We start from the raw sequence: 24,349 nt of genomic DNA on the forward strand, positions 1-24,349 counted from the left end.
GAGGGCTGATAAGCCTTGAATTCCTGCCAGCTGGGAGCTCTTGGTTTGTGCTATAAATTACGTCACCAGCTTTCTACTCACTGCTGGAAAGCAACATTTGTCAAACTTCCGTGTCGACAGCTTGCAGCCAAGCCCGATAAGAAGAACTGTGTCCGAGCCGTATCTTCTTTCTGCAACTCCGTTTGAGACCGTGAACTTCCCTGCCAGGTGGCCAGATACTGACAACTACCAGTTTGTCTGGTGGCGACTCAGAGGCGGGACTTCTCTATAGCTGCTCCGGGGCTGTGGAATGCGCTCCCTGTGGAAATCCCTAATTTGAATTCTCTATTAGCCTTCAGGAGAGCTCTTAAAACGTATTTGTTTGGCTTGGCTTCCAAGGTTTTAAAATCGGTTTTAATATTTTAACCCAGTTTCAGGGTTTTTAATTACTGCAATTGTTTAATTGTTGTTTCAAGATGTTTTTTAAATTGTTAATTGTTGTTATATTGTTTTTTTTTTAATTTTTGTTTTTGCTCTTTACTGTTTTAATGGTTTGTTTTAATTGTAAACCGCCCTGAGCCTTTTTGTAAGGGCAGTATAAAAATAAATAAATAAATAAAATGCAAGGCACACTCGATTTGCTTCTGTGTGTAGACTCAATTAAAATATAACCCCTGCTAACTTGGCAAATAGGAACCTTTTAATGTGTTGATTCTCTTTATTTAGCAGGTGGAGAGTAACTGGCCCTCTCCACCCCCAGCACAGTACTTCCAGTGACTGTTGCTGGTGTCTATCTTATGTTTCTTTTTAGATTGTGAGCCCTTTGGGGACAGGGATCCATCTTATTTATTTATTATTACTCTTTGTAAACCACCCTGAGCCATTTTTGGAAGGGTGGTATAGAAATCGAATAAATAAATAAATAATAAAATATATAAAAAGCTTAAGCTTAAGATGAAAGTTAATGTGAATACAGTTTTCTGTCATGTTCTAAAAAGTGTGAAAATTGCAGGTTAAGGTGATTGCTTTAACTTGTCCTGTGAAACAAGGACTTGTGCCATCTATGCAGTGAATATCTTCTATAGTCTTGCATATGAGGAATTTAGTGTTGGCTCTGCTGGTGATCCTGTTAATGCCCTGGTGGAGAATTGGAACAGCTTGGAGACTGCTTTTCTTCAAAATCTGAACTTTTGTATGGTGTCCCTCAGGGCTCCATATTGTCTCCAATGTTGTTTAATATCTACATGAAACCGCTGGGAGAGATCATCAGGAGATTTGTTGCAGGGTGCTATCAGTATGCTGATGACACCCAAATCTATTTCTCCAGCTGGTCTACAACTACAACTACAGCTGGTCCAGAATGCGGCAGCCAGGCTGGTCTCTGGGTCATCTCGGAGAGACCATATAACTCCTGTATTGAAGGAGCTACACTGGCTGCCGATATGTTTCTGGGCAAAATACAAGGTGCTGGTTATAACCTATAAAGCCCTAAACAGTTTGGGCCCTGGGTATTTAAGGTAACGCCTTCTTCGGTATGAACCCCACTGCCCACTGAGATCTGCTGGAGAGGTCCATCTGCAGTTGCCACCGGCTCGTCTGGTGGCCACTTAGGGATGGGCCTTCTCCACTGCTGCCCCGAGGCTTTGGAATGTGCTCCCTGGTGAAATAAGAGCCTCCCCATCTCTGACAGCTTTTAAAAAGTCTTTAAAAATAAATCTCTTCACTCAGGCTTTTAATTAATGTTGTTTTGATGGTTTTAATTCTGTTTTAAAATATTATTTTAACATTTTTAAATTGTTGTAATGTGTGTGTTTCCCCCCTCCCCATTTTTGTCTTAACGAATGTTTTACTTTGTTTTTATCCTGTTGTAAACCCCCCAGAGACGTAAGTTTTGGGTGGTATAAAAATGTTTTAATAAATAATAATAAATAAATATCATCCTGGCTTTACAAATGAGGATCCATGCACCCACTTTTTCTCATGGCCCTTCAGTTTCACATTAGGCTAAGCAAGGATGCATCTGAGCCTCGTAGAGATGCATCAGGCAGAAACTGATCGGGTGCATCTCTAACACCTGATTGGGGAAGTCACATTTATTTAATTTCTGCTGTGACACTTCCTCCCTAACAGGGGCGTAGCAAGGTTGTAGTGGGCCCAGAGACAAGATTTTAAAATGCCCCCCCCCCCCACTGAAGCTCAGCTCATGAAGCAAAGAAATCTTAAATGAGGCTGAATAGTGGTAACAAAAAGCATAGTAATATTTCATTCATATATATATATATACACACACACACACACACACACACACACACCCCTATGTGTGCCACAATAGAACATCATCCTAATTTCCTAAAAAAATTTTTTAGGTTTTGTACATTGTGGACGATGCAAGTCATTTCATGGTACTAGAGAAAGACCTGCTGTTCTAGTTGCTCCAGGTTTTAACACTCACATCAATTTTGGAGGATGAATACAACTGAAGGAAGCCCGGGCGGGTGCGCTGCTGGGGGAGTCATTCATGTGGCTTGCCTCTGTGGGCCCCCCCAAGGCAGTGGGCCCCCAGATAACTGTCTCCCCTTGCCCAATTATAGTTACGCCCCTGCTCCCTAATCTAATGTTGAGCTGAAAGACCAAAACTAAGAGTGGGTGCATACAGCCGCATTTGTAAAATCAGTATAATAGATGAGTCTGTTTGAAGTCTTTATTGCTTACATGTGCCGTTCCAAGATGGCAATTTTACTTTCCTTCACCATGGGAAGGACAGGTGTGTGTTCATAAATAGTCCAGATTTACATTCAAGTCCCTGCAAACTATTGGGGACCACTCTATACACTGTTCGGGGTTTTCCCTGCGCATTGGAGCTTTGCCAGATTTATGTCTGGGATAAAAAATTCAACTTTTTGCTTCAGTTCTTTTGAGCAAATTCAACATATCTGATATGCCCCGTAACTCGCAGTGCTTCACCCCTCTTAATCCCGTGGTAGAGCCTGCTGTCTGGGAAAGGCCATGGCATACAAGTTGATGTTGCAATTTCCACTCTTTTTTAGAACCTGAGCAAAAATAGTAACCACCTCAGCTCTTGTCTGGGGAGTTTTCTTTCCAATATTTTAATTTCCTTGGCTGTCAGCCAGATGAATTCAGGTCTCGTGCTAACACTGCACTGGTCCTGGTGGGAAGAGCAATTTTTGCCTACCTTCCTTTCACCCTAAAGCCCACGGTGCCTATTTGAAAATATGTCCTGTGGGCTGCACAACCTCAGGAACATAACGTTCCTGCAGCAAAGTGGGCTTCAGAACGAAGAGGAGATTGACAAAGATTGCCCCTCCCCCTCCCAATAGCGGAGTGCTAGCAGCAGAAGTGCATCTTAGAGCACCTGTGCTTCATTAGTCTAGGATGTCAGCCCTTGGTTTTGTGTTTTTGTTTATACAGCTCTAGAATATGTGAGTGCTCTGTATCAGTGGACGTGAACATTTTACCTCTAATTTTGCAGCACTTCACCTATATTATCTTGTTAAACATACACAGGATTATAGTCTGAAGCTTAACATGTTTAGCAGGAGCTTATTTGTCAAAATGAAAGTAAATGATGAAAGTGGCCTGATTCCATTCATCTTCTAGAAAATGTGGACTAACACATTAGAGAAATTCAATGCATACAAGAGCTACTATCCAAATTAGCTAAACGTTCGGGTGGCAGCATATCTCTCAATACCTGATGCTGGAGACATGGGAAGAGCATTGCAATGATGAACAACATTTCTAGTATTTTTGTACTGAAACCTATTTCATATATTCCTCTCCAGAAGAAAGACAGAATAGCAATTCCAAAGGTATAAATCCGTTTCAAAGGACTAGTTCCAGTTGCATTGCACCCCCCGGCCCAGTGAAAACCGGACACACTTAGTTGGAATGAGATATGGCCACTTTATTAATGTACAATGGAATAAGACTTGCAATGAGGTACCTAACTCACCAGAGTGCGGGTACTCCTCCAGTGTGAGACTGCCTGCTAAGGAGGGCCGTTCCCACACCAGGGCGAAGGGCCAGGTACTGATTTGGTCAGGCACCAGGTCCTAACTTCCTCTCATCGTGAGGCTTTACCCCGCTGAGCAGGGGAGGGGGGCGACCCAACCCCAACTCAAGCTGCCAAAAGTCTGAGCTTGTGAGTTGAGCCACCCCTCAAGCGTGACCCCTTCCCAATCATCTGGGCCGCACAAACCCTGAAGGGCTGGTCCCTGCCCCCCCCCCCCGCCAATGGCCCTCCAGCCGAACACCATTAATCAATCTACCTACCTAGCACCTGCACTCTCCTGGCAGCTTGAGTTTGGGGTGAGTCAGCCCCCCCCCACCTTAGCGGGGGAAAGCCTCACGATGAGAGGAAGTCAGGACCCGGTGCCTGACCGAATCAGTACCCGACCCTTCGCCCTGGTGTGGGGACAGCCCTTCATAGGAGGTGGTCGCACATGGGAGGAGTACCTGCACTCTGGTTAATTATGTACCTTGTTGCAAATCTATTCCATTGTACATTAATAAAGTGGCCCTATTTCACTCCAAATAAGTGTGTCCGGTCTTCCTTGTGGCTGGGGGTGCAATGCCGGTCCCCGCTTCCATGCCAATGCGATGGGACAGAGGCGGGGTTGTGCCCCCGTCACATGAGGCAGGCGCGGGCCACCACCTTGCCCTCCCGCCACATGGCCGGGATTGGCCAGTGAGGGAAGGAGGCGGGCTAATTGGGTCCCAGTCACCTCCTTTCATCAGTTGCTCTCCTGCTTGGCAATTCAGAATATACAAATCAGTTTCAAAGGACTAGTTCCAGTTGCATTAGTGACAGCTATCAATACCAACATGCATTAAGAACTTTTAAGAACAAATTAAATTCAATTAAACATAATTTGCTGATTTACCAAAATTGTGGCATCTTTAGTCATACTTGCTGGTGTCTGTCTCTTTCTTTTCCTGCTGTCAACAATGAAATACATTTTAAAAGCTGTCCACTAAAGTGACAACTTCTGAGCTTACCCAGAGTTTGTCTTAATCAGACCATATAAGGCAAGGTACAAATAGGCTACCACCTACCAAGGTCTGTAGACAGCACAGAAAGAAAAACTTAAGGCTCTTTATTGCTGTCCACAAAGAGCACAGCTCTGAGCATGCACAGAATACATTTCGGTCCTTTAAACCATACTTAGGAGAGGATATAACAAGAGATGGTAGTTATCTCTTTCTGGCTGTACTCTTTACTAGGCTTGTGCAATCATTTGGCTCCAAAGGATCAAAGCCAAATAAAATGCACTACTCCCTTGGTCCTGTGCAGAAGCAGCAGCTCCCCTTCTTACCTCCACACTGAGCAGTATCCACACAGAGTCAAGGTGCACTGTTAAGGGTGAAGAGCGGGGTGACATCAGAGATGTTGGAGTGTGTAGTCCTTCCCAGCAGTTTCCCCATAAAACAGAGGGAAAGAAGGAGTTATGTGAGGGTTCCTGCCATGCCCTCCACAGTCCCGCAAAGTGTGTACATTTCATTAGCCAGAATGTCGGCCACTGCATGGGTATCAGATTCATCAAACTAAACTAATATACTGTCAATAAGAATGATAATTGAGAATATTTTGGAACCTTGACCTTCAAAAGTGAGAATACCTTGCACAACCTCCTCAAATGGGCATTTGCTTAACTGATCCATTCATTTCTATGTTACTATTTCTTCAAAGGAAAAACTGGGCTTCCTCTTGGATTGTTCTCACTGGTCGGAAAATAGAATTTTACAAAGAATCCAAACAGTCAGCTGCAGCCAACCTGGTAAGCAGTTATCTTTCTCATGTCTCATCTTTTTAGAAATGTTATTGAATAAAAAGTTTGGCATCATCCTTTGCAAAAAAAACCCAAACAACAACAACAACAAATACAATCAGAGCTGCTAAGCCTCGAATCTGAGAGCAGATGTAAGAAAATGACTCAATAAACTTTTAATCAGATGAGAGAGGAGGGGGAAATAGAACTCAGCATATCTTTTATTAAGAGGTGCTTTTTGAGAATAATTGCAAAGTGAGACGGATGGTGAGTGGCTCTCCAGTAATGTGGAGGTAACGTTTTAAATTAAGGTGCCAGTTATAAATGCTTTATTCTTATTTATGAAATGATCTCTAAATGCAACTACTTCCTCAAATAATGTATTATAAAGTATGTTATAAAATGCATTAGTAATAAATGCTTAACAGATGATGCGATGAGAATCTGTTACAAAGGATATTATAAGACGTAAATTGTATTAAACCCTGTGTGTGCATCTTTAATACATGAATTTAAGTTGCTATCCAGCTTGCTATAAAGTGGGTTGCATATCATAAATAATAATAAAGTAGTTATAAATGGCACCTTAATATAGGGTGTTACCAAAGAGCAAAACACTATAAGTTAGCAAAGTGATTTTTATCTTGGTATAAATGTGACACCTTCTATATCTGGCTAATATTCCTGAATATTCCTTATGACTCTATCTAATGTGGCTAATGCAATTTCTGTACCTCAAGGTAGAATTCACCATGTTTGTCTGTGTGTGTGCCTCAAGGAAAGACCAGTGATTGTAGCCTTCAGAGATATGACAGTTACGCTGCACAAATAATCTTGGCATGTTTCCTTTCAGAGCTAGTTACTGTGGAGTTGTCTGAGCTTCTCTTTCTCTAGAATCTTAAAAAATAATAATAATAGAGGAATCTGTAAATTTATGCCACTGTAAACTGAGTAGGGACAAGTTTGACAGAGTCCTATTGTGATGACTTCCCAAGGCTTGATCAAACCTGCCAAACCTTATTGGTTTGATAGGAGACCAAAAAGGTGCACTGTTTGACAGGAGTCAGAAACAATAAATAAATGTAGATAGGTTTTGTTATTAGTTTCTACTATCAGTTAGCCATAAGGCATCTTCTTCCCCTCCTTTAATGGTTCATTGGAGGAAAAAGGGACAAAGAAAAAAGCAATATATCTGTGTTTAAATTTAAAAATAGAGACAAATATGTATTCTTTAGAATTGATGTGGATCCTGCTTCAGCAGGATCTGCCTCTGTCTGGCCCCCTTCACTGTATTTTCCACAATAGTATCTTCTCCATTCATTATACTTCTGCCATTCCCAATGCTCACAAGATTGCTGCCTGCTGATGCCAGGATTCCTGCATTCATTAGGTTCTACATCAGGTCTATTCAATGGCCTCATCCAGACATTATCTAAAAAGGACAATGTACTTGAGTACACTGTCCAAAGTGGAAACAGAAATCCTGACCTAGTGGTGTGTCCCTCATTCTCACTTCCCCTTCTGCGGGGGGCGAGGCTGTAAGCATGGTGGCGGGTGCTTATGTGAGCAGGAGATTCAGGTGCCCAATTCTTCCCCTTATGGAAGCATCCATCATCACGCTTACAGCCTTCACCGCTTCAGATGAAGGCTGCAAGCGTAAGCTTGCAGAAGAAAGAGTGAGGAGAATGATGGATGCATCAGTGGTCTACTCTAGTACACCACCCTTTTAAGATAATATATGAATGAGGCTTATGTATAATCATCAGCTGAGACATATCTCACCTATCATGTATTGTGGTATTTCACAACAGTTACCATTTCTTCCTATTTTTGCAATCAGCAGGTCTTTGGGGGGCCTTATCTTTTTTTCTTTTTTCCAAGTCTTTTTTCATGTAATAGTGACTGACATCCAAAGCAGGCACCTGAGGACAAAGCCAAGATGCATTCCCATGCAAAGAGGCTGCTCTTGACTGAGCTATAGTCTTTCTGAACAGCAGCAACACTACATAGGAAATGGATTTCTGCAATGACATCATAGAGTGAGGTCACTGGATGACATATGGACAATTACTGAAAGTAGTCCCATTGAAATTAGGACAAGTTAGGCATTGAATAGCTTGTCCTTTTAATTTCAGTGGAACTGCTTTGAGTAATTGATCTCATCATGTCAGCCATTAACTCTTGGATCAACATTTCTCTCACTTTTATTGGGTAATAATTTCCATTCTTTTGCTGCATCTTCTGAAAATCTCCAAAATGGTGGGGTGGGGGAGGACTTTTATACAGCTGTCAAAAGCACTGGTGAAAAGCGCTATCCTTTCCAGAGCAAAAATGGAGGTTTTATCAATATCCTAGTAAAGAAAAGGAAAGATTGTGCCGTTGAATCAGTGTTGATTCCTGGCTACCACAAAGTCACGTGGTTTTCTTGGTAAAATACAAGAAAAAAGGCAGTTTACCGCTGCCTTTCCCCCACGCAGTAGGAGATGATGCCTTCCCCCACGCAGTAGGAGATGATGCCTTTGCCGTTGTCACTGAAGTGAGCATCCACCTCCAGGACCTTCCTATATCACTGCTGCCCAAAATAGGTGACTGCAAATAAATATTTACTAGGCACAGTCTGGGAAGCACACGGGTGGGGATTCGAACTAACAGCCTCTTGCTCCCTAGGCAAGCTGCTTCCCCGCTGTGCCCCGCCAGGACACATAATGTCCTTTATCTGAAATAAATTAATATGTTACATTTTGATACATATGATTTCTTCTGCAGATGAGTATTTTTTTGCAGACCTTCATGAAAATATAATGTGGAATGCAATGTAAGATCTATCTATCTAAAAATGTAAGGGACATATGTGTGTTTGTAAACAATTTAAGGGATGGAAACAAAGACACAGAGATTATTTTCCTAAGACTATAGAGTTTAGTCAATAATTCAGAATTGCCAAATCAGAGTTAAATATTCTATACTATAGAATCCAGAATCCAGCTTTGGTCACAAAACACTGAACTCGTGTCATTATTTCATTAATGGCTGAGTTCTCCCATTTCCAAAGTGAGCCTGCTAATAATGAAATACCACAGAACTTTTTTTTTTTTTTGCCAGTCTTACAATCAGAAAAAGTATTTTAGTAAAAGAATTACATGTAGGCAAGTCGATTTGTTTCTGATGCAGTTAATGGTTTTCAGCGAATCATTCAGCCTGGACTAATTTTTGATAGAAGCAAAAGAAGAAAATGTACATGTGATTTCATTAAAAATTATTTGTTTACTGATTTTGCTTTCAAGTATTGTTTACTTTAAAGAATGAGAGAATTCAACCATTAATTAAGTAAATGCAATGAAGTCAATGTTCACTCATTGCAGTATGAATTTAATAACATTGCAACCTTATTTTTATCAAGAAAATGATGTGATTTACTAAAAAGATGAATATACTCTTAAACCATGAAGTTATTAATTCATATAATAACTTTTATTTAAAGTGATCATTTTTAAAGGACACAACAATATGAAACAAAAATACCTTAATGCATACTTCTATCTGAACAATGTAGAGGGAGGAAATAATTCCTATAATTCTCTTATTATTGAAGAAGGTATAGGTATTTAACATAAGTATGATACTATTTATTTATTTAAAATATTTATATCCTGGTCTTCTGGAATAGTGCTGCTTGGAATGGCTCACAACAACATAAATCACAATAAAACAAAATAAAACAAAACAGGCATCAAAGCAGTATAAAAATAGGGCAAAAATTGGATAAATGCTGAAATACCAATTAAAATACAGTTAAAACCCAAAGATGAGACTAGTATAGACAGCAGGTTAAAATACTGAGAAGCTTCTCTAAAGAGAAGGATCTTACTATTCTTCTTTAAAACCGTAAGAAAGAGCCTGGTAAAGCTCCTCCAGAGGTTATTCCAAAGGCAAGAGACCACAACTGAATAGGCCTTGTCCATGGTTCCTGCCAACTGAATTGAGTCATTGTTGAGGACAGGTGCAGGGCAAGCAATGCATAATGGAGGGCCCTGGTAGTCATTTTCCATATGAGGAAATGAGGTCCAGCAGATATCCTGGCTGCAAGCTGTATAGGTTCCATTTCCCCCAGCATTTGGAGGATGTGAACTGTACCTGTTGAAATTCTGGCTGCCATGCAGCTGAAGTACAGGCAGAATATCATTAGGTACTGCTTGTGCCCACATATGCTAGGCCCTCCCAGCTCCAGGCAGTCTTGGAGAAAACTGACTATCTAGACCAGGCCTGCACAGCATACGGCCCGCAGGCTCCATGCGGCCTGTGATGCCTTTTTGGCCCGCCACTCCCAAGCCCTCCACAGAGCTCCCCCCACCATCTGCCTTTTCAGCAGCTACGGCTGCCTTCTTCACTGGCCGAACCCTCCATGGAGCTCGCTCCCCCCCACCCGCCTTCTGCCTCTCTCTTCACCAGCCGAGACCTCCATATGGCTTGCTTCCCCCTGCCTGCTCTCCTCTCGGGCAGCTCTAGCTGACTTTATTGCCCAAGCCGATGTAAGCTTCACGCTGCCTCAGCATTATGCACTTTCTTCTCCTTCCTGCTCCTCTTCCCGTGCAAAAGAAGCCGCTCGTGCAGGAGGTGGTGTAGATGTGGTGGGCGCTGAGCTGTCTGGGGCTGCCTTCTCTGACGCTCCAGAGAGCATTTCCAGCTCACTTTCTTGCTTGGTCGCCGCCACGTCAGGGATCATGGTGGCGTGGGAGGCAGAAGACATTTTTTTTTGTTTTGGTTTGGAGTTGGATGCTTCCCCCCACCTCCTTCTTCCCTCTCCTCCCACCCACCCCCCAGTCTGGAAAGTGCACACACCACCTCCTCTCCTCCTCCAGCACCGTGACCCGGCTGGCTTTTAGCCAATCAGGTTTCCTCTTGCCATGCAGTAACAATTAAGACAGTTTGTTCCGGCAAAACTAGTGTAAATGGATCACAGGGTCTTTGTGTGTGAGGGCGCATGCATGCTCTGAATACATCTTCATTGCCAGGAAGCTCCTGCCCTGGCAGCAGCTGAGGTGCTCAGAGTGAAGGTTGAAGCTTACTTGGCTTGGGCAATAAAGGCAGCTAGAGCTGCCAGAGTGGGTGGGGGGAAGCGAGCCCCATGGAGGGCTCAGCTGGTGAAGGCAGCCATAGCAGCTGGAAAGGCAGGCTGGTGGGGGAAAACGAGCTCCATGGAGGGCTTGGGCGGTGAAGGCAGCTTGGGAGGCTTAACTATTGCAATGCGCCCTACAGATTTACAAACTTGATGTCAATATTGTCTTGTATCTTGTAAATAAAAGGATGATTTGTGAACTGAAAGGCTGCAAGCATTTAGGTGATCTATTTTCTTGAATGGGGGAGAACATTCACCACTTTGGGAGCTGCTTCTCAAACCTCACTTCCTTTCCATTTCATATCCACTTCCTGCTTCTTTTTTCCTCCACCTTCTGAGACCCTCCCACAATTTCAGGGCATCCAGAGCTGGTCACCAATCAAGCTCTCCCCTCCCCCTCCCTCGCCTTTTCTTGCATTCCTCCCCCAACACACACCCCTACTCTGCCTCAGATCAGCTGTTGGCACAAAGCTCAGGTGGCTCAGAAGCATGTGTGTGAGAATCCTTCTGTGTCTGCGATCTGAAATTTACAGTGACCCACTCGGCCTCCCTGGACAATGGACTCTTTTTCTGCTGCTGCTCTCAGCAAGATAATGGGGTGGGGGTCCCCCACTGGATGTATGGAGATGGGAAGGCAAAGGAACTGAGAAGGGCGTGGGGGGTGGCAGCCAAAGCAATTTAAGCGGACTGTTCTATTTGCTGCTGCTCAGAAGAGGCTGGGGTTGTTGTTGTGGGTTGTTGGTAAGGGGTGGGGAGTTGTGGGGGAGGTAGCCAAAGCAACTGAAGTGGACTATTCTGTTTGCTGCTGCTCAAAAGAGGATTGGGGGTGTTGTTGTGGGGAGGTGGAACTTTAAGGCTGTGTCCAGCTGCAGAGACAACTATTTCCCACACATAACTTTGTAGGATTGTGGCTTAAATCTTTAGGAATTCATATTGTATGAAAAACACAAGAAGACTGTGGTGCCTACACTATGGATTTATAAAGCATAATGGAGATACACACCCGCACAGGCCAAGTGCTCTGAAAATGGTTAAACTACTTGCTTATGATTTGGAATTAAAATTTTCTAGTTTCATTTCTTTGTTATTAATTTTTTTAAAAAAAGTTTAATTCTGATGTGTGCAAAAAAAATTATTTATTTACTCATCAAATTTATGCACCGCCCAAACTTTCATCTCTGGGAGGCTGAGCTTGGCCCCCAGATACCAGGTCATGGGTTTTTTGGCCCACTGAGCTATTTGAGTTGAGCAGTCTTGATCTAGACCCATTTCAAACTGGCTTTCAGGTGGGCTATGGGGTGGAGACTGGTTTGGTCATCCTGATGGATGGTCTCCAACTGGGAATTGTGGGAGTGTGACTCTGTTGGTCCTTTTGGATTTCTCAGCAGCCTTCAATACTATTTGCCATAGTATCCTTCGGGAATGTCTGAGGGGATTGGGGGTGGGAGGTACTGCTATGCAGTGGTTCCACTCCTACCTCTCGGGCAAATTACAGATGGTGTCTCTTGGAGGCTGTTCTTCAAAATTTGAAATTTTGTATGGTGTCCCTCAGGGCTCCATATTGTCTCTGACATTGTTTAACATCAACATGAAACCGCTGGGAGAGATCATCAGGAGATTTTGTGCCAGGTGTTATCAATATGCTGATAATACCCAAAATTTCTCCATGTCAACCTCATCAGGAGAAGGCATAACCTCCCTAAATGCCTGCCTGGAGGCACTGATGGGCTGGATGAGGGATAACAAACGGAGGATGAATCTGGATAAGACGGAGGTAATTATTGTGAGGGGTTGGAACCCGGGAGACAGTTTTGATCTGCAGGTTCTGGATGTGGTCACGCTCCCCCAGAAGGAAGAGGTACGCAGTCTAGGAGGTCTTCTGAGTTCGAACCTCTCTCTAGTGTCCCAGGTTGAGGTGTTAGATAGGTGGTGGCTGAGGGAGGGAGCATGGCAAAGCTCTTCAAGGAGGGTGTTCCAAAGCTAAGGGGCCACAACCGAAAAGGCCCTGTGTCTAGTCCCTGCCAACCAGTTCTCTGTTAGTGGCGGGGTCATGAGCAGGTCTGAGATGATGAACGGAGGGCCATGGCAGATTCATATACTGTCTCACATACTGTAATTAAAGAGGTCAGTGTTGTCAATGTCCTCTATTTGAGTGCACCTGGCAGCCATAGCAGCTTCTTGGGCTTCACCTACAGACTTCCCTTTTTTGCTCTCCCGCAAGTCAAGCATTTCTTGAAGGGTTTTGCTCATTCATTCATTCGATTTTTATACCGCCCTTCCAAAAATGGCTCAGGGTGGTTTACATCAAAATAAAACTATTAAAATTAATTAACAATTAAAAACAAAACTATAAAAAGAGCATAAAACTAATTCACAATTAAAACATTTAAACAGTTAAAAACCCTGGGAGGCCAAGCCAAACAGATAGGTTTTAAGGGCTCTCCTGAAGTCCAGCAATAAATTCTGGTTATGGATTTCTGCCAGGAGTGCATTCCACAGCCCCGGGGCAGCTACAGAGAAGGCCTGCCTCTGAGTCACCACCAGATGAACCGGCAGTAACTGGAGATGGACCTCCTCAGATTACCTTAACGTGCAGTGGGGATCGTGTAGAAGAATGCTCTCTCTAAGATAACTCGGACCTAAGCCATTCAGGGCTTTAAAGGTAATAACGAGCACTTTAGATTTTGCCTGGAAACATATCAGCAGCCAGTGCAGCTGTTTCAAAACAGGCATAATATGATCTCTCTGAGTTGCCCCAGAGACCAGTCTGGCTGCTGCATTTTGAACTAACTGAAGTTTCCAAACTAGGAACATAGGAAACTGCCATATACTGAGTCAGACCATTGGTCTATCTAGCTCAGTATTGTCTTCACAGACTGCTTCACAGCGGCTTCTCCAAGGTTGCAGGCAGGAATCTCTCTCAGCCCTATTTTGGAGATGCCACGGAGGGAACTTGAAACCTTCTGCTCTTCCCAGAGCAGCTTCATCCCCTGAGGGGAAGATCTTGCAGTGCTCACACTTCTAGTCTCCCATTCAGATGCAACCAGGGTGGACCCTGCTTAGCTATGGGGACAAGTCATGCTTGCTACCACAAGACCAGCTCTCCTCTCCTAGACCAGCTCTCCTCTCCTACATACAAAGGCAGTGCCACGTAGAGCACATTGCAATAGTCAAGCCTGGAGGTTACCAGCATATTTACATCCTGATGACCCTATTGTGGATCCACCTAACAAGTTGCCCCAGGATCTACCTTTCCTCATGGGCAATCCTTTTGAGCCTCAAACCAATTGAAACTTCTGCCTTTTGACCTTTAAGGCAGTGTTTTTAGTGGCCATAACATTGGGCCATAGGGTAGGAGAATGACGAGTCCTACGTTCGGACCCTCCTTATCTGATTTTTCAAAAGGAAAATCATCGCTCAGACCAGACACTGCCTTTTTGTCGAAGATGGTGTCATCTTTTCATAGATCACAGCTGATCTCCCTACCTGTGTTCTTCCCAAATCTTTCATCGCCCGAAGAGCGCAGATGGCATTCACTAGACATCCAGTGAACTTTAGCATTTTACATTCAATGCACCGCGCCCTTTAGAAAATCACCTATTGTGTTTGTCAGCTATGGAGAACCTCAGAAGAGCCACAGGGCCTTGGCACAGTCTGTTTCAGCCCGGATAGTACAGGCCATTAAACTGTCTTGCCAGGTAGTGCTTCTAATGATGTTAGGAGCTTGTGATGCACCCATCTGTGTGATGGACAGAGACCACTCAGAAGAACTTTAGGTTGCTTACCTGTAACTGGGGTTCTTCTGGTGGTCATCTCTCCATTCACACACCCGCCCATCCTTCCCCGCTGCAGAGTGATGTAGCAGCAGACTCTAGAACTGAGGAGATGGGTGTGGAGCACGTGACCTAGTGTATTGCGGGGAGGAGCTTCAACACAAAGCTGGAGAGAAAGAAGCTTGGAAGTTTCCAGTCTCTGCTTCATGCCAGCATGAAGCCCATCTATGTGAATTGACAGTTGACCACCAGAAGAACCCCAGTTACAGGTAAGAAACCTGAATTTTATCTTCTCCTTTCAGATCAGAGCCCTATCATACCATGGGACTTGGTTCTGTTTAATAGTTAACCAAAAGCAATTAACTGTGGGTGCAAGGGCTGTTTGAGTAGTTAAATTACTGTTGATGTATACTGAAATTATGCTATGTATTTTTCCTGTATTCTGCATGATCTATGTTGACTGTAATAAAATTCAATTCAACTATTTAGTTAGGTCCACTCCAATCCACTGCCTGAATAGGCTGGTGTCAACAGCAAAAGCTAGGGATCGGTGTTACAGCACTGTTTAAGAAGAATTTGGTAACATGTGCCTCTGAGCTATTACCCCAGCAGGCAACAACTACAATCAGTAAAGAAAACTAATGGAAAACTAATAATACATACACAAATCAGGTTAAAGAAATTTAAAGGGCATATTATTCTATGGAATATACTTTGTTGAGGTCTTAACCACTGATTGATTTCCTGAATATATTTACAAATCAGGCTGAAGAAAGGTCAGGAACTGTTATTTCAGGTTAAACAGGCCCAAAGATCCCAGTTCTATTTAGCAATAGCAATAGCAATAGCACTTACATTTATATACCGCTCTATAGCCGGAGCTCTCTAAGCGGTTTACAATGATTTAGCATATTGCCCCCAACATTCTGGGTACTCATTTTACCGACCTCAGAAGGATGGAAGGCTGAGTCAACCTTGAGCCCCTGGTCAGGATCGAACTTGTAACCTTCTGGTTACAGGGTGGCAGTTTTACCACTGTGCCACCAGGGGCTCATTCCTTTGTACCAAAGTGAAAGAAAGATTGGGACTATGACTATGCGGATGCTATGTGACTATGTGTCACATTTACAAAGGTAATGATCCCCACATTTCTTTTTCCAGATTAACGCTTCTGAAAACAGTGAAATAAGGTGGGGAATGAACTCAAGAGTTCACCTAATACCTAATCCTAAGTATGGTGTGAAATAGACTTGTAAAAGAATATTCTCTGATACATTAAATTGAATGGGTAGAATAATTCCCTGGAATATTCTGTCCTATGCTAAATAATGCAGGAGAATATTCTTTTACAAGTCGGGTGTGAAACTGTTGACCATTGCTTGCACTTATAGAGCTTTAGTGACTTTGTAGGATGGGCAAGGGAGACAAATGTTTCATACTATCTGCATATTCCAATCCCAGCTTCAGTACATCAAATTGCATTGATAATTTAACTGAGTCCTTTCTCCGAGATGCTCAGCACAGCATACATGGTTCTCCTTGTTCCCCATTGTATTCTTACAAAAACCCAGTGAGGGAAGGTGCAGGCTCAAGATCACCCAGGGAGCTTTTTCTGATCAGCTTTGGCAGCAGGCCTGGTGAGTGTAGGACTGTGGGAGACAATGGACGTCTGCAGGCAAGGGCAAGAGCTGGCAAGAGCTGCTTTGACTGTTAAAAACAATTAATGGCCTGATATTATGAAAAAATATTGGTGGGCGGTTGGGGGGGACTATTGAAAAAATATCCAGGAATAACTTCAGTCAGAGTCCGTGACCCTACTGAGGCCCTAGTCTGATACTCAGCCACAGCTGGGTATGCCGCTTGTCTACAGTTACAGCAATGTATCTAGCATGGGGAAGGTGTCTAAGGCACCTGAGGAGGGGCCAGGTAGACCTTTATGTTTATACTGGATTTCTATCCCATCCCTACTGTGGTCACCTAGATTTCATGGCCTGGGAAGGGTCTGCACGCTGTCACAGTGGAGTAGCTGGCGATGCTTACTGTTGCATTATTGCCAGCATTGCTCTGAACTAACTTGGAAGGCCACAGATTTGAGACTGTGGTGGTGCAGTAATCGTTTATCATGGGCATGTTGAATTGTGTATTTCAGTTGTGTAACCTATTTTTTTCTTTTAAAAAAATTAAAATTAAAAATGATACCTTGTGGTATAGACTTTGTTCTGTGCATCCTTTAGATGAAGTTGTCAGGAATTTTCTTAAAGGAAAATGTCTTTTTAAAATAATCTCCATTTTGACATAAAATGCTAGTCCACTGTGCATTTTTTTTCACCCTCCGGAGAGTTTATTCAGAAGAGGGTATTTTACCTCAGGTTATTAGCCCTTCTGCAAACTAATTTACAAAGTGAAAATGCCTTCTAAATCCATATTCACGAAGAGCAAAATTTAACAGGCACTTGTAGGAATTTATAAGCACAGCCTTTTCCAATGGCATTGATATAACATAATTGGTCTGACTGTAGAACACAAAGCAAGGACATTAAGTGTGGGAGGGAGCTCTCATTAGTCTTAACTCACTCTGCTGTAGGATGTGTGCGGGATCTATGGACTTCATAAAGCAGAGAAACAGCAAATGGTATTCTTCTAAAATAAAATACTTCAGTAGAGCCTCTTGTCCCCAATGGAGGATATTAGCTACAGGAGAAACTCTGAATTCTAGGTAGATGAACCAGCCAATCAATCCTCTGTTAGATTTATTCACTCATGAAATGCTACTGAAGGGGACAGTGTGTGTATGTGTGTGTGTGTGTGATGTACTATTGTGTGAAGTTTCTTCAGTTTGATGGGATGGTCAGAGAAAGGGCTGTGCAGATGTTGAAAAACAACATCTGAAAAAACAAGCATTTACTTTCTTGAGGGTGTAAGGAGCTGGTGACACAGTGTTTAGGAGGTAACAGACACTTAAGGGGCACTTTGAGGTATAAAGTAGTACATAGGATCCCTCACAGATCTTCTTTTCATATGTGTGAACAAGAGTGTGAAAAATGAACTGTCTCACAGGGGTGTAGAACATTCTCTTATGATGTAGATATAGCATAACAAAGCGCTCTTTTTCTCAAAGTGTTTGTGAATCTCAAGTTCTTCTGCATCTAGATTTGTTTGGTAGTTGTGCTGATCCATACAGTCCCAGTTCACATGACTGAGAACTGGACTAACTTGCCACTTATCCACAATAACTCATCTGGCACACTCCCAATTTGTGTTTGTCTGCAGGCAGAAATGCCAAAAACAGTTGTGTGCCATGGTGGTTGGCACAGACTAGCCAGAACCTTTGATCTAGGATCAGATCAGGGCTAGATAAGTATAGCCTTCAGTGTGGCACATGGTAGCTTCTGAATGATTTGACCGGGATTTCTGCTTTCAGACAAGCAAAAACCAGAGCACCCTGGGTGAGTTATCCTGGATAATCAGTGAGTTAGCCTGGTTCTCAGTCATGTGAACCCCCCCCCCCCAGTCAATTTGGAGAATGTGCTTTGAGTGGATCTGGACAGAGTTGTGGCTATGGTTGAGCCGCGTGATTGTTTCATTGTTAGCATATGTACAACCCAACTAAAGTCTAACCATGGGAAAAATGTTGAATGTTTGAACTCAACATACATAATAACATACCCAGGATACTTTCCTTGTTGCATGAACAAAGCATGTATTTATTGTGAGGATTTGCACACTACGTAGGAAGTTCCATAATAATTCATTCTGAAGTAGCCATCATGGATACCTTTTTAAACTTTTGCTGGTCATGGCACCTAGCTTTTTAATCACAAGCTCTGCGAGTGCGACTCATTAGATAACAATGCAACACAAAACTAATGCACTATTAGTTCTCAGTGTTCTCAGCAAACACTGAGAGTCTGAAATATTGAGTTGTCCCTTTTATTGGGGCAATATAGTTTATTTTTATTGGGAGAATATCTTTCATTTGACTAGTGTTTCTATATTGCATGTTTGGCAAAATTATCCTGTCACAATGTATGTTTTTTGAGAACACTGGGTGTCCTCAGATCATAACTGATTTCATAGTTAAGCCGAACTTAATGAAGAACATGCCACAGGTTGGCCATCTCACTTAATGGTTGCTTAATAATCACTTAATCCCACACATTTTAATAGTGGGCAATTCACAGGAGTGAGACTTTGCTTATTCATTCAAGCAAAGATGACAGATTTTACAGGACATCACAGCCTAAAAAATGTCTGGAATATTTATCTTGCATAGTTGCAACTATGATCTAGCTCTCTCTCTATAGTAACTAATGCACTTTATCACTGTGAAGTAACTAATGCACCGTTACTTAAAAGTACCAATTATTTTTCAGGTTTAGTGGTGTAAAGAAACATTTTAAACAACAACAAAATCACCCCAAACTGGACTGGAAATTGGCTGAACTGGAAACAACCAAACTGGACTGGATAGGGAAATAGTCATATTGCTTTAAATTGTGTTTTTCAAAAAGCTAAAGAAGGCCAAAAATAAAACAAACTGTTGAACTCCTATGTGTCTCTGTCACATATTTGGGAGTTTAAGATTAAATAAATCTTAACAGTATTAAGATTCCAAAATTTATATGGATTGTTTTTTTCTTCTTATTTTGGCTTTAAGATGAGCTCATATTGTGTGTGAAAATTTGAATTGGGGCATTTAGGTGACACTCTCATAGAGCGGGTTCACACATAATGTGGAACCTACTTGTATAGTCAGTAACTGATTTGTCTATGACTTTATGAAGCCATGCCAAAACAGGAACCCGAGGTTCATTTGGGGCATCAAACTGAGATGTTTAACCAAATCTGAGGTTGGTTTGCCAAACTAAGTGCTGTTCCCACTGACGTATGTGCTGTGTACCTATGCACTTCATGACCCTTTCATTTGTTGTAGATAAGGCTGCCCCCTTTGCAGTCAGGACCATTGGCTGCAAGGTGGCTCGTGTAGGGAAGGAAGGCTTGCCAACTGAAGGGTAGCAGAAGCCTGAACCTCATTGGGAGGCGTAGACAGAGGGTGTACTCTTGATCAACTCAGTTATTTCCAACAAATGGAGATATGTGATTGTCTGCAGCACCAACTTCAAGTTCCCTCCATATCTCAGGCGGAGGGAACCTCAGATTCTCCACTATGTGAGAAAATATGTCTGCATTGCTGCTTTCAGTCTGGACTTCATGCTTTATTTTTCATTTATTTATAGAAACCAGGCAGTAAACCTGAATCAGTGGATTTGTGTGGTGCTCACATTGAATGGACCAAAGAAAAGTCAAGCAAAAAGAATGTCTTTCAGGTAGGAGATGATTTATGGTCCCTTTATTTATTTATTTATTTATTTATTTATTTATTTATTTATTTATAGCGATTCTTTTCCATATGTGACTGTTTCATAAGTATAAAGTGTGCCAAGGCAATGACTGTACTTTGTTAACGCAATTGAAAAGCATAACATTTTATTCACTCTCTCGTATTTTTTTTTCCTGAGCTAAAGTGCCTTGATGATTGAATCCACTAAAAACCCTTGAGAACCTGTTGATTTGCTGATTAATGTGCCACATTCAATTTGTTTTTGAAACTTGTTAGGTAATTTGTTTTGGGTTTAAGATAGAGATCCTTGACCTAATGAACTCCTGTAAACATAACTTTCACACACTGCTTACATAAACTATACTCCCAGCAGAGGGAAATTTGCGTGTTTATTTTTATTTCTCAGCGCTTTAATGACAGGTTCATTCCAGAGCAAAGGAGGTGTAGGGATGGCAGGGGTGGGGTGGGGGGATTGTCCTGAGTCTCTCAGAGCCAATTCAAAAGGCTATGTTCTTTCTCAACTTCAGATAATGTTAATGAATGCAAAACAGCATTGCTTACAGCCTGATCTGAAACATGTTGATTTCAATAGCACTGACTTCCAAGTGAATATTCTGTGGACTGGAAACTTAGTTATTTATGTCGTTAGAGAATAACAGCATATCGGGATTCAAAGATATTTTAGGCACGTATAATTGCTTCTGGTGCACTAGAGCTTCTTGTGTTTCCCATCCACAGCCAATGGTAGTGTCAAAGGCTAGATCAAAAATTCCTCCATGGGGGAGTGGATTTACCAGGCAGTGTAGGGTAGCATATTAAGAGCATGACTCAGAGATGAAGTGCTTCATGTGGAGCTCCTCCATAGGCCTTAGGATCTTGACCAGTATTGCTTCCTGGAATGGATGAACTGGGTTAACTGCATATTTTGCTTTGTGGGGCAAAGTTCCAAAAATAGTTGTGAGGGAAGATTATTAAAGCCATATAATGGACTGGTAGATGAGTTTGACAATATTCTCCCACCCCTTCTAGAAAAAAATGTTTCTCTGAAAGAGTACATTTTTCAGAGCAAGGGTTGTCTTTTGGGGATGACTAATACTCAATTAATGTATTACGATCATACCTAGGATAAGTTATGATTTATCTGCAGACTAACATTAATAGCTTTGTCTTGTTTACCTAGAAGTAAGTCCCACTGAATGAAATGGAACATAATCCCAGTTACAATTGTACATAGGACTGTAGCCTAGGACTATTTGGATCAGTTATGTGCAGCTTTTCAGTTCGATTGCAATATTACTTGTATCAATCTAAAAAAATTTTTTTTTAAAGTTAAGTTAGATACTAGGAGAATCAGTTCCTAAGCCATTAAAACATTGGTTTACAAGGGATAAATGGTGGATAAATAAGCAAGGGAGGAAAGAAGGAGATCTTTTAATTAGCATTACAGCATTATTTTGCTTGTTTTGGTTTGGCAGATATGCTGCTGGAATGGTTTTAATATGTGGCAACTTGTTTTATTTTTAACTTAGTACGGTGCTGCTTGATATTTTACTTGGTGATTGTATTCATTTTGTCTTAATGACTTGTTGCTAGCTGCCATAGAGAGACCGTGGCGTACAAACACTGAAATCAATAAACCATATGCAGAAAAGAGCTTGAAATCTGCTCCAAGTGGGAAGAGCTAAGGAAACTAAGGATTCTGAGCATTAACAGTGGGAGATGGTTGATACAATACAAATGAAATGGCTTCCTAGTCAGACTGTTGGTCCCTCAAGCCCAGTATTGTTAACTCTGAGAGTTGTACTCCAGGTCTCAAGCCTTTATTTAGCCTGGGTCTTTCCTGCCTACCTGAGATCTTTTTAACTTGAAATGCCAGTGACTTAAGGTGTAACCTTCTGCATACAAAGCATGTGTTGAGCTAATGAGCCATGACCCTGCCCACTGGGTAGAAAGAGCTGGTCTGCTCTGGCAGAGGGCAGGATTTAAATTCATGGCTGCTTGAATTACTGTTACTGTTCATTCATTTCACTGCACCAAAAAAACAATGAATAAGGAGAGTGAGAAGTGGGTAGAACATGAGAAGATCTGATAGAAAGCTTGGATCTGGACCAAGACAAAAGCATGGAGTATATTTACCCAATATTTGCCTCTCCCAAATTGTGCCCCAAATTGCAAGACTTATTAAATTTGCCTCAGCAGGATTTTGCCTGGATTTTGAGGTTCCACATCCAGGTCATGATTAGGCACCACTGAAATCAGTAATACGCATTAGTCATGACTAACTTAATGTTTGTATGCTATCTTTTCCCTAGAAATAGTACTCAGGGTAGCTAAGAAGTCACTGAGACATAGAGGCGAGCCTCATGATGAGTGAGACTCGCTGAGAGCTGGTTTGCAGGGAGAGCGGGCTTAGCCCGCTCTCCCCGCAGACGATCATTCAGGCAGCCCTGGGCAGCCGGATCAGCCACCCATATAGTCATGGGTGGTTCCGTCACAGAGCCCACAGGGGCTGCGGGGATCGGGGGCCACATGGCCCCCGGAAGTTCCAGGATGCCCCGCGCAAGCGCTTGGGGCATCCTGGAGGGACCCCTAGGGCTGGGAGGCTTGTTTCAGCCTCCCGGCGGGGCTCTCCTCATGTGTTGCTGCAATGCAGAGCCACGCTGCGGCAACACACAATCAAAAAGACAAGGTTAATGGAGTGCTCGCTCCATTAACTTTGGCTAATGGGAGGTTTTATGAGGTTTGCTGCCGGGAGCCACGTGGCTCCCGTTGCAGCAAACGATCGGCAAAAAGCCAGCTAGGCTCCCTTAGCCCGCTTTTTGCCGATCGTGAGAATCTCCTCACTGTCTGCATTAGCTTAGTCTGTATTTTGCTCTTTGTTTACTGCAGTGTGGACAACTCTTGGACTCATTATTCTTTCAGAGGAGTACTTCCAACATTTTGCAAAGGGGAAATACTCCCTTTTCTATCATGTTCCAGCTAAAGGCACTCCAAAACTTATTACTACTGCTGCGGCTACAGCTACTTATATGACACTTTTCAATGAAAAAGTTCTCAGAATGGTTGAAATAGAAAAGAAGTAGATGGTGATGATAATTATATAAGATGGTTCACTGTCCCCAAAGTGCTTACAGTCTAAGAAGGAACACAGGGGAGCGATAAGCAACAGCCTTTGGAGAAATGTTGTGTGGAGGTTAAATAGGGCCAGTTGCTCTCTCCTGATAAATATAAGAGAATTATCACTTTGAAAGGTGCCTCAAGCCTAGTTAGCAGGGGATAAACAATGAAAAGATTCATTTAATTTTTTTCTTTGAAAAATCATGTGATTGTGCACTAAAAAAAAAGAAAATTAAATATTTTTGGAAGCGAGGAATGGTTGATTATTATTTTTTTGAATATTTAATTCCTTCCTCTCCCAATTGTTAACAGGAGTGAAGGTGATGACTTTTGAAAAGTTACCAGCATTTGAAATCCAAAATTACTATTGGAATTCAGAGTGGGACCAAAGGGAATATTGGAATGCCAGAACCATAATGGAGCAGAAACTTTGGAATCTGCTTGTCCCAAATAATTGGGATGATCTTAGATGTAAGCACCTGTCAAGAAATCAGTAGCCGAGAACAGTTGACAGTATCGCTAAATTTCTCACCTTTGGAAATGAATGAGATGTACAATATATCTGCTTGCAGGCATTGTCCATTTCTCTGTGGTTTAAACATTGTGCCCTGTGGTTTGAAATACACAACTCGATGTATTTGTGATCTTGTGCCTAGTGAATGCTTATTTTTGTTGACTACAGAGAACTTGAAAGCAGAAGTTGTTTGAAGCCACTAAGCTTCACAAGACCTTGTGTGTGAGTGCATGGAGCCATTTTCAGCTGGAGATTGTTTTCGTCTCCCTGGCAAGCTGACACGTTAGACTAGGTCTTCATCAGAAGACTAGTGAATAAAAGAAGATTTATGTTCAAATCACATGCTTTAAACATTTCCGCTAAGTGCTAGTTTGCTCTTTGGTGTTGAGCCTGAAATTTAAAGCACTGGGGATTAAAAGGATTACAACATAATCTTAAATAATCCTAAGTGTCATTTACAGAGAGATGGTTGTAATAACTAAATAAAACCATGTTAAGGGATGGCAGTGTTGTCAGTCAGAGGTTGAAACGGTGTCTCCATTGCCCTCTCCTTCTTTCTCCTCTTCCCTTTATCGCCTCAAATTTTACATTGGATAGGTATATCTTGATGGGAACTGCTGCTGAAGAAAGCAATGTCACGATGGAGTGCTTTGCAGTCAGTGCTGCTTATATGGTTACCGAAGCATTAGTAACTAGATTAGTTTTTAGAAATCATCTCAA

General features: G+C 42.3%; 1 protein-coding gene across 9 annotated transcripts in view; it reads left to right on the plus strand.

Annotated features, from left to right (window-relative positions):
- ARHGAP15 (Rho GTPase activating protein 15) overlaps positions 1–24,349 on the plus strand; it is a 609,462-nt gene that overhangs the window by 87,025 nt on the left and 498,088 nt on the right. For all 9 annotated transcript variants that reach the window (XR_008313780.1, XM_053285783.1, XM_053285788.1 and 6 more), the window contains 2 exons: positions 5,690–5,777; positions 19,895–19,984. Coding sequence is in view for 8 of the 9 variants with exons in the window: in XM_053285783.1 (XP_053141758.1) it covers positions 5,690–5,777; positions 19,895–19,984 (178 nt within the window). In the remaining variant the exon portion in view is untranslated. The remainder of the gene's footprint in view (positions 1–5,689; positions 5,778–19,894; positions 19,985–24,349) is intronic.

This window comes from Hemicordylus capensis, chromosome 1 (assembly GCF_027244095.1).
Source record: "Hemicordylus capensis ecotype Gifberg chromosome 1, rHemCap1.1.pri, whole genome shotgun sequence".
In the NCBI taxonomy this organism is placed as follows: Eukaryota; Metazoa; Chordata; class Lepidosauria; order Squamata; family Cordylidae; genus Hemicordylus; species Hemicordylus capensis.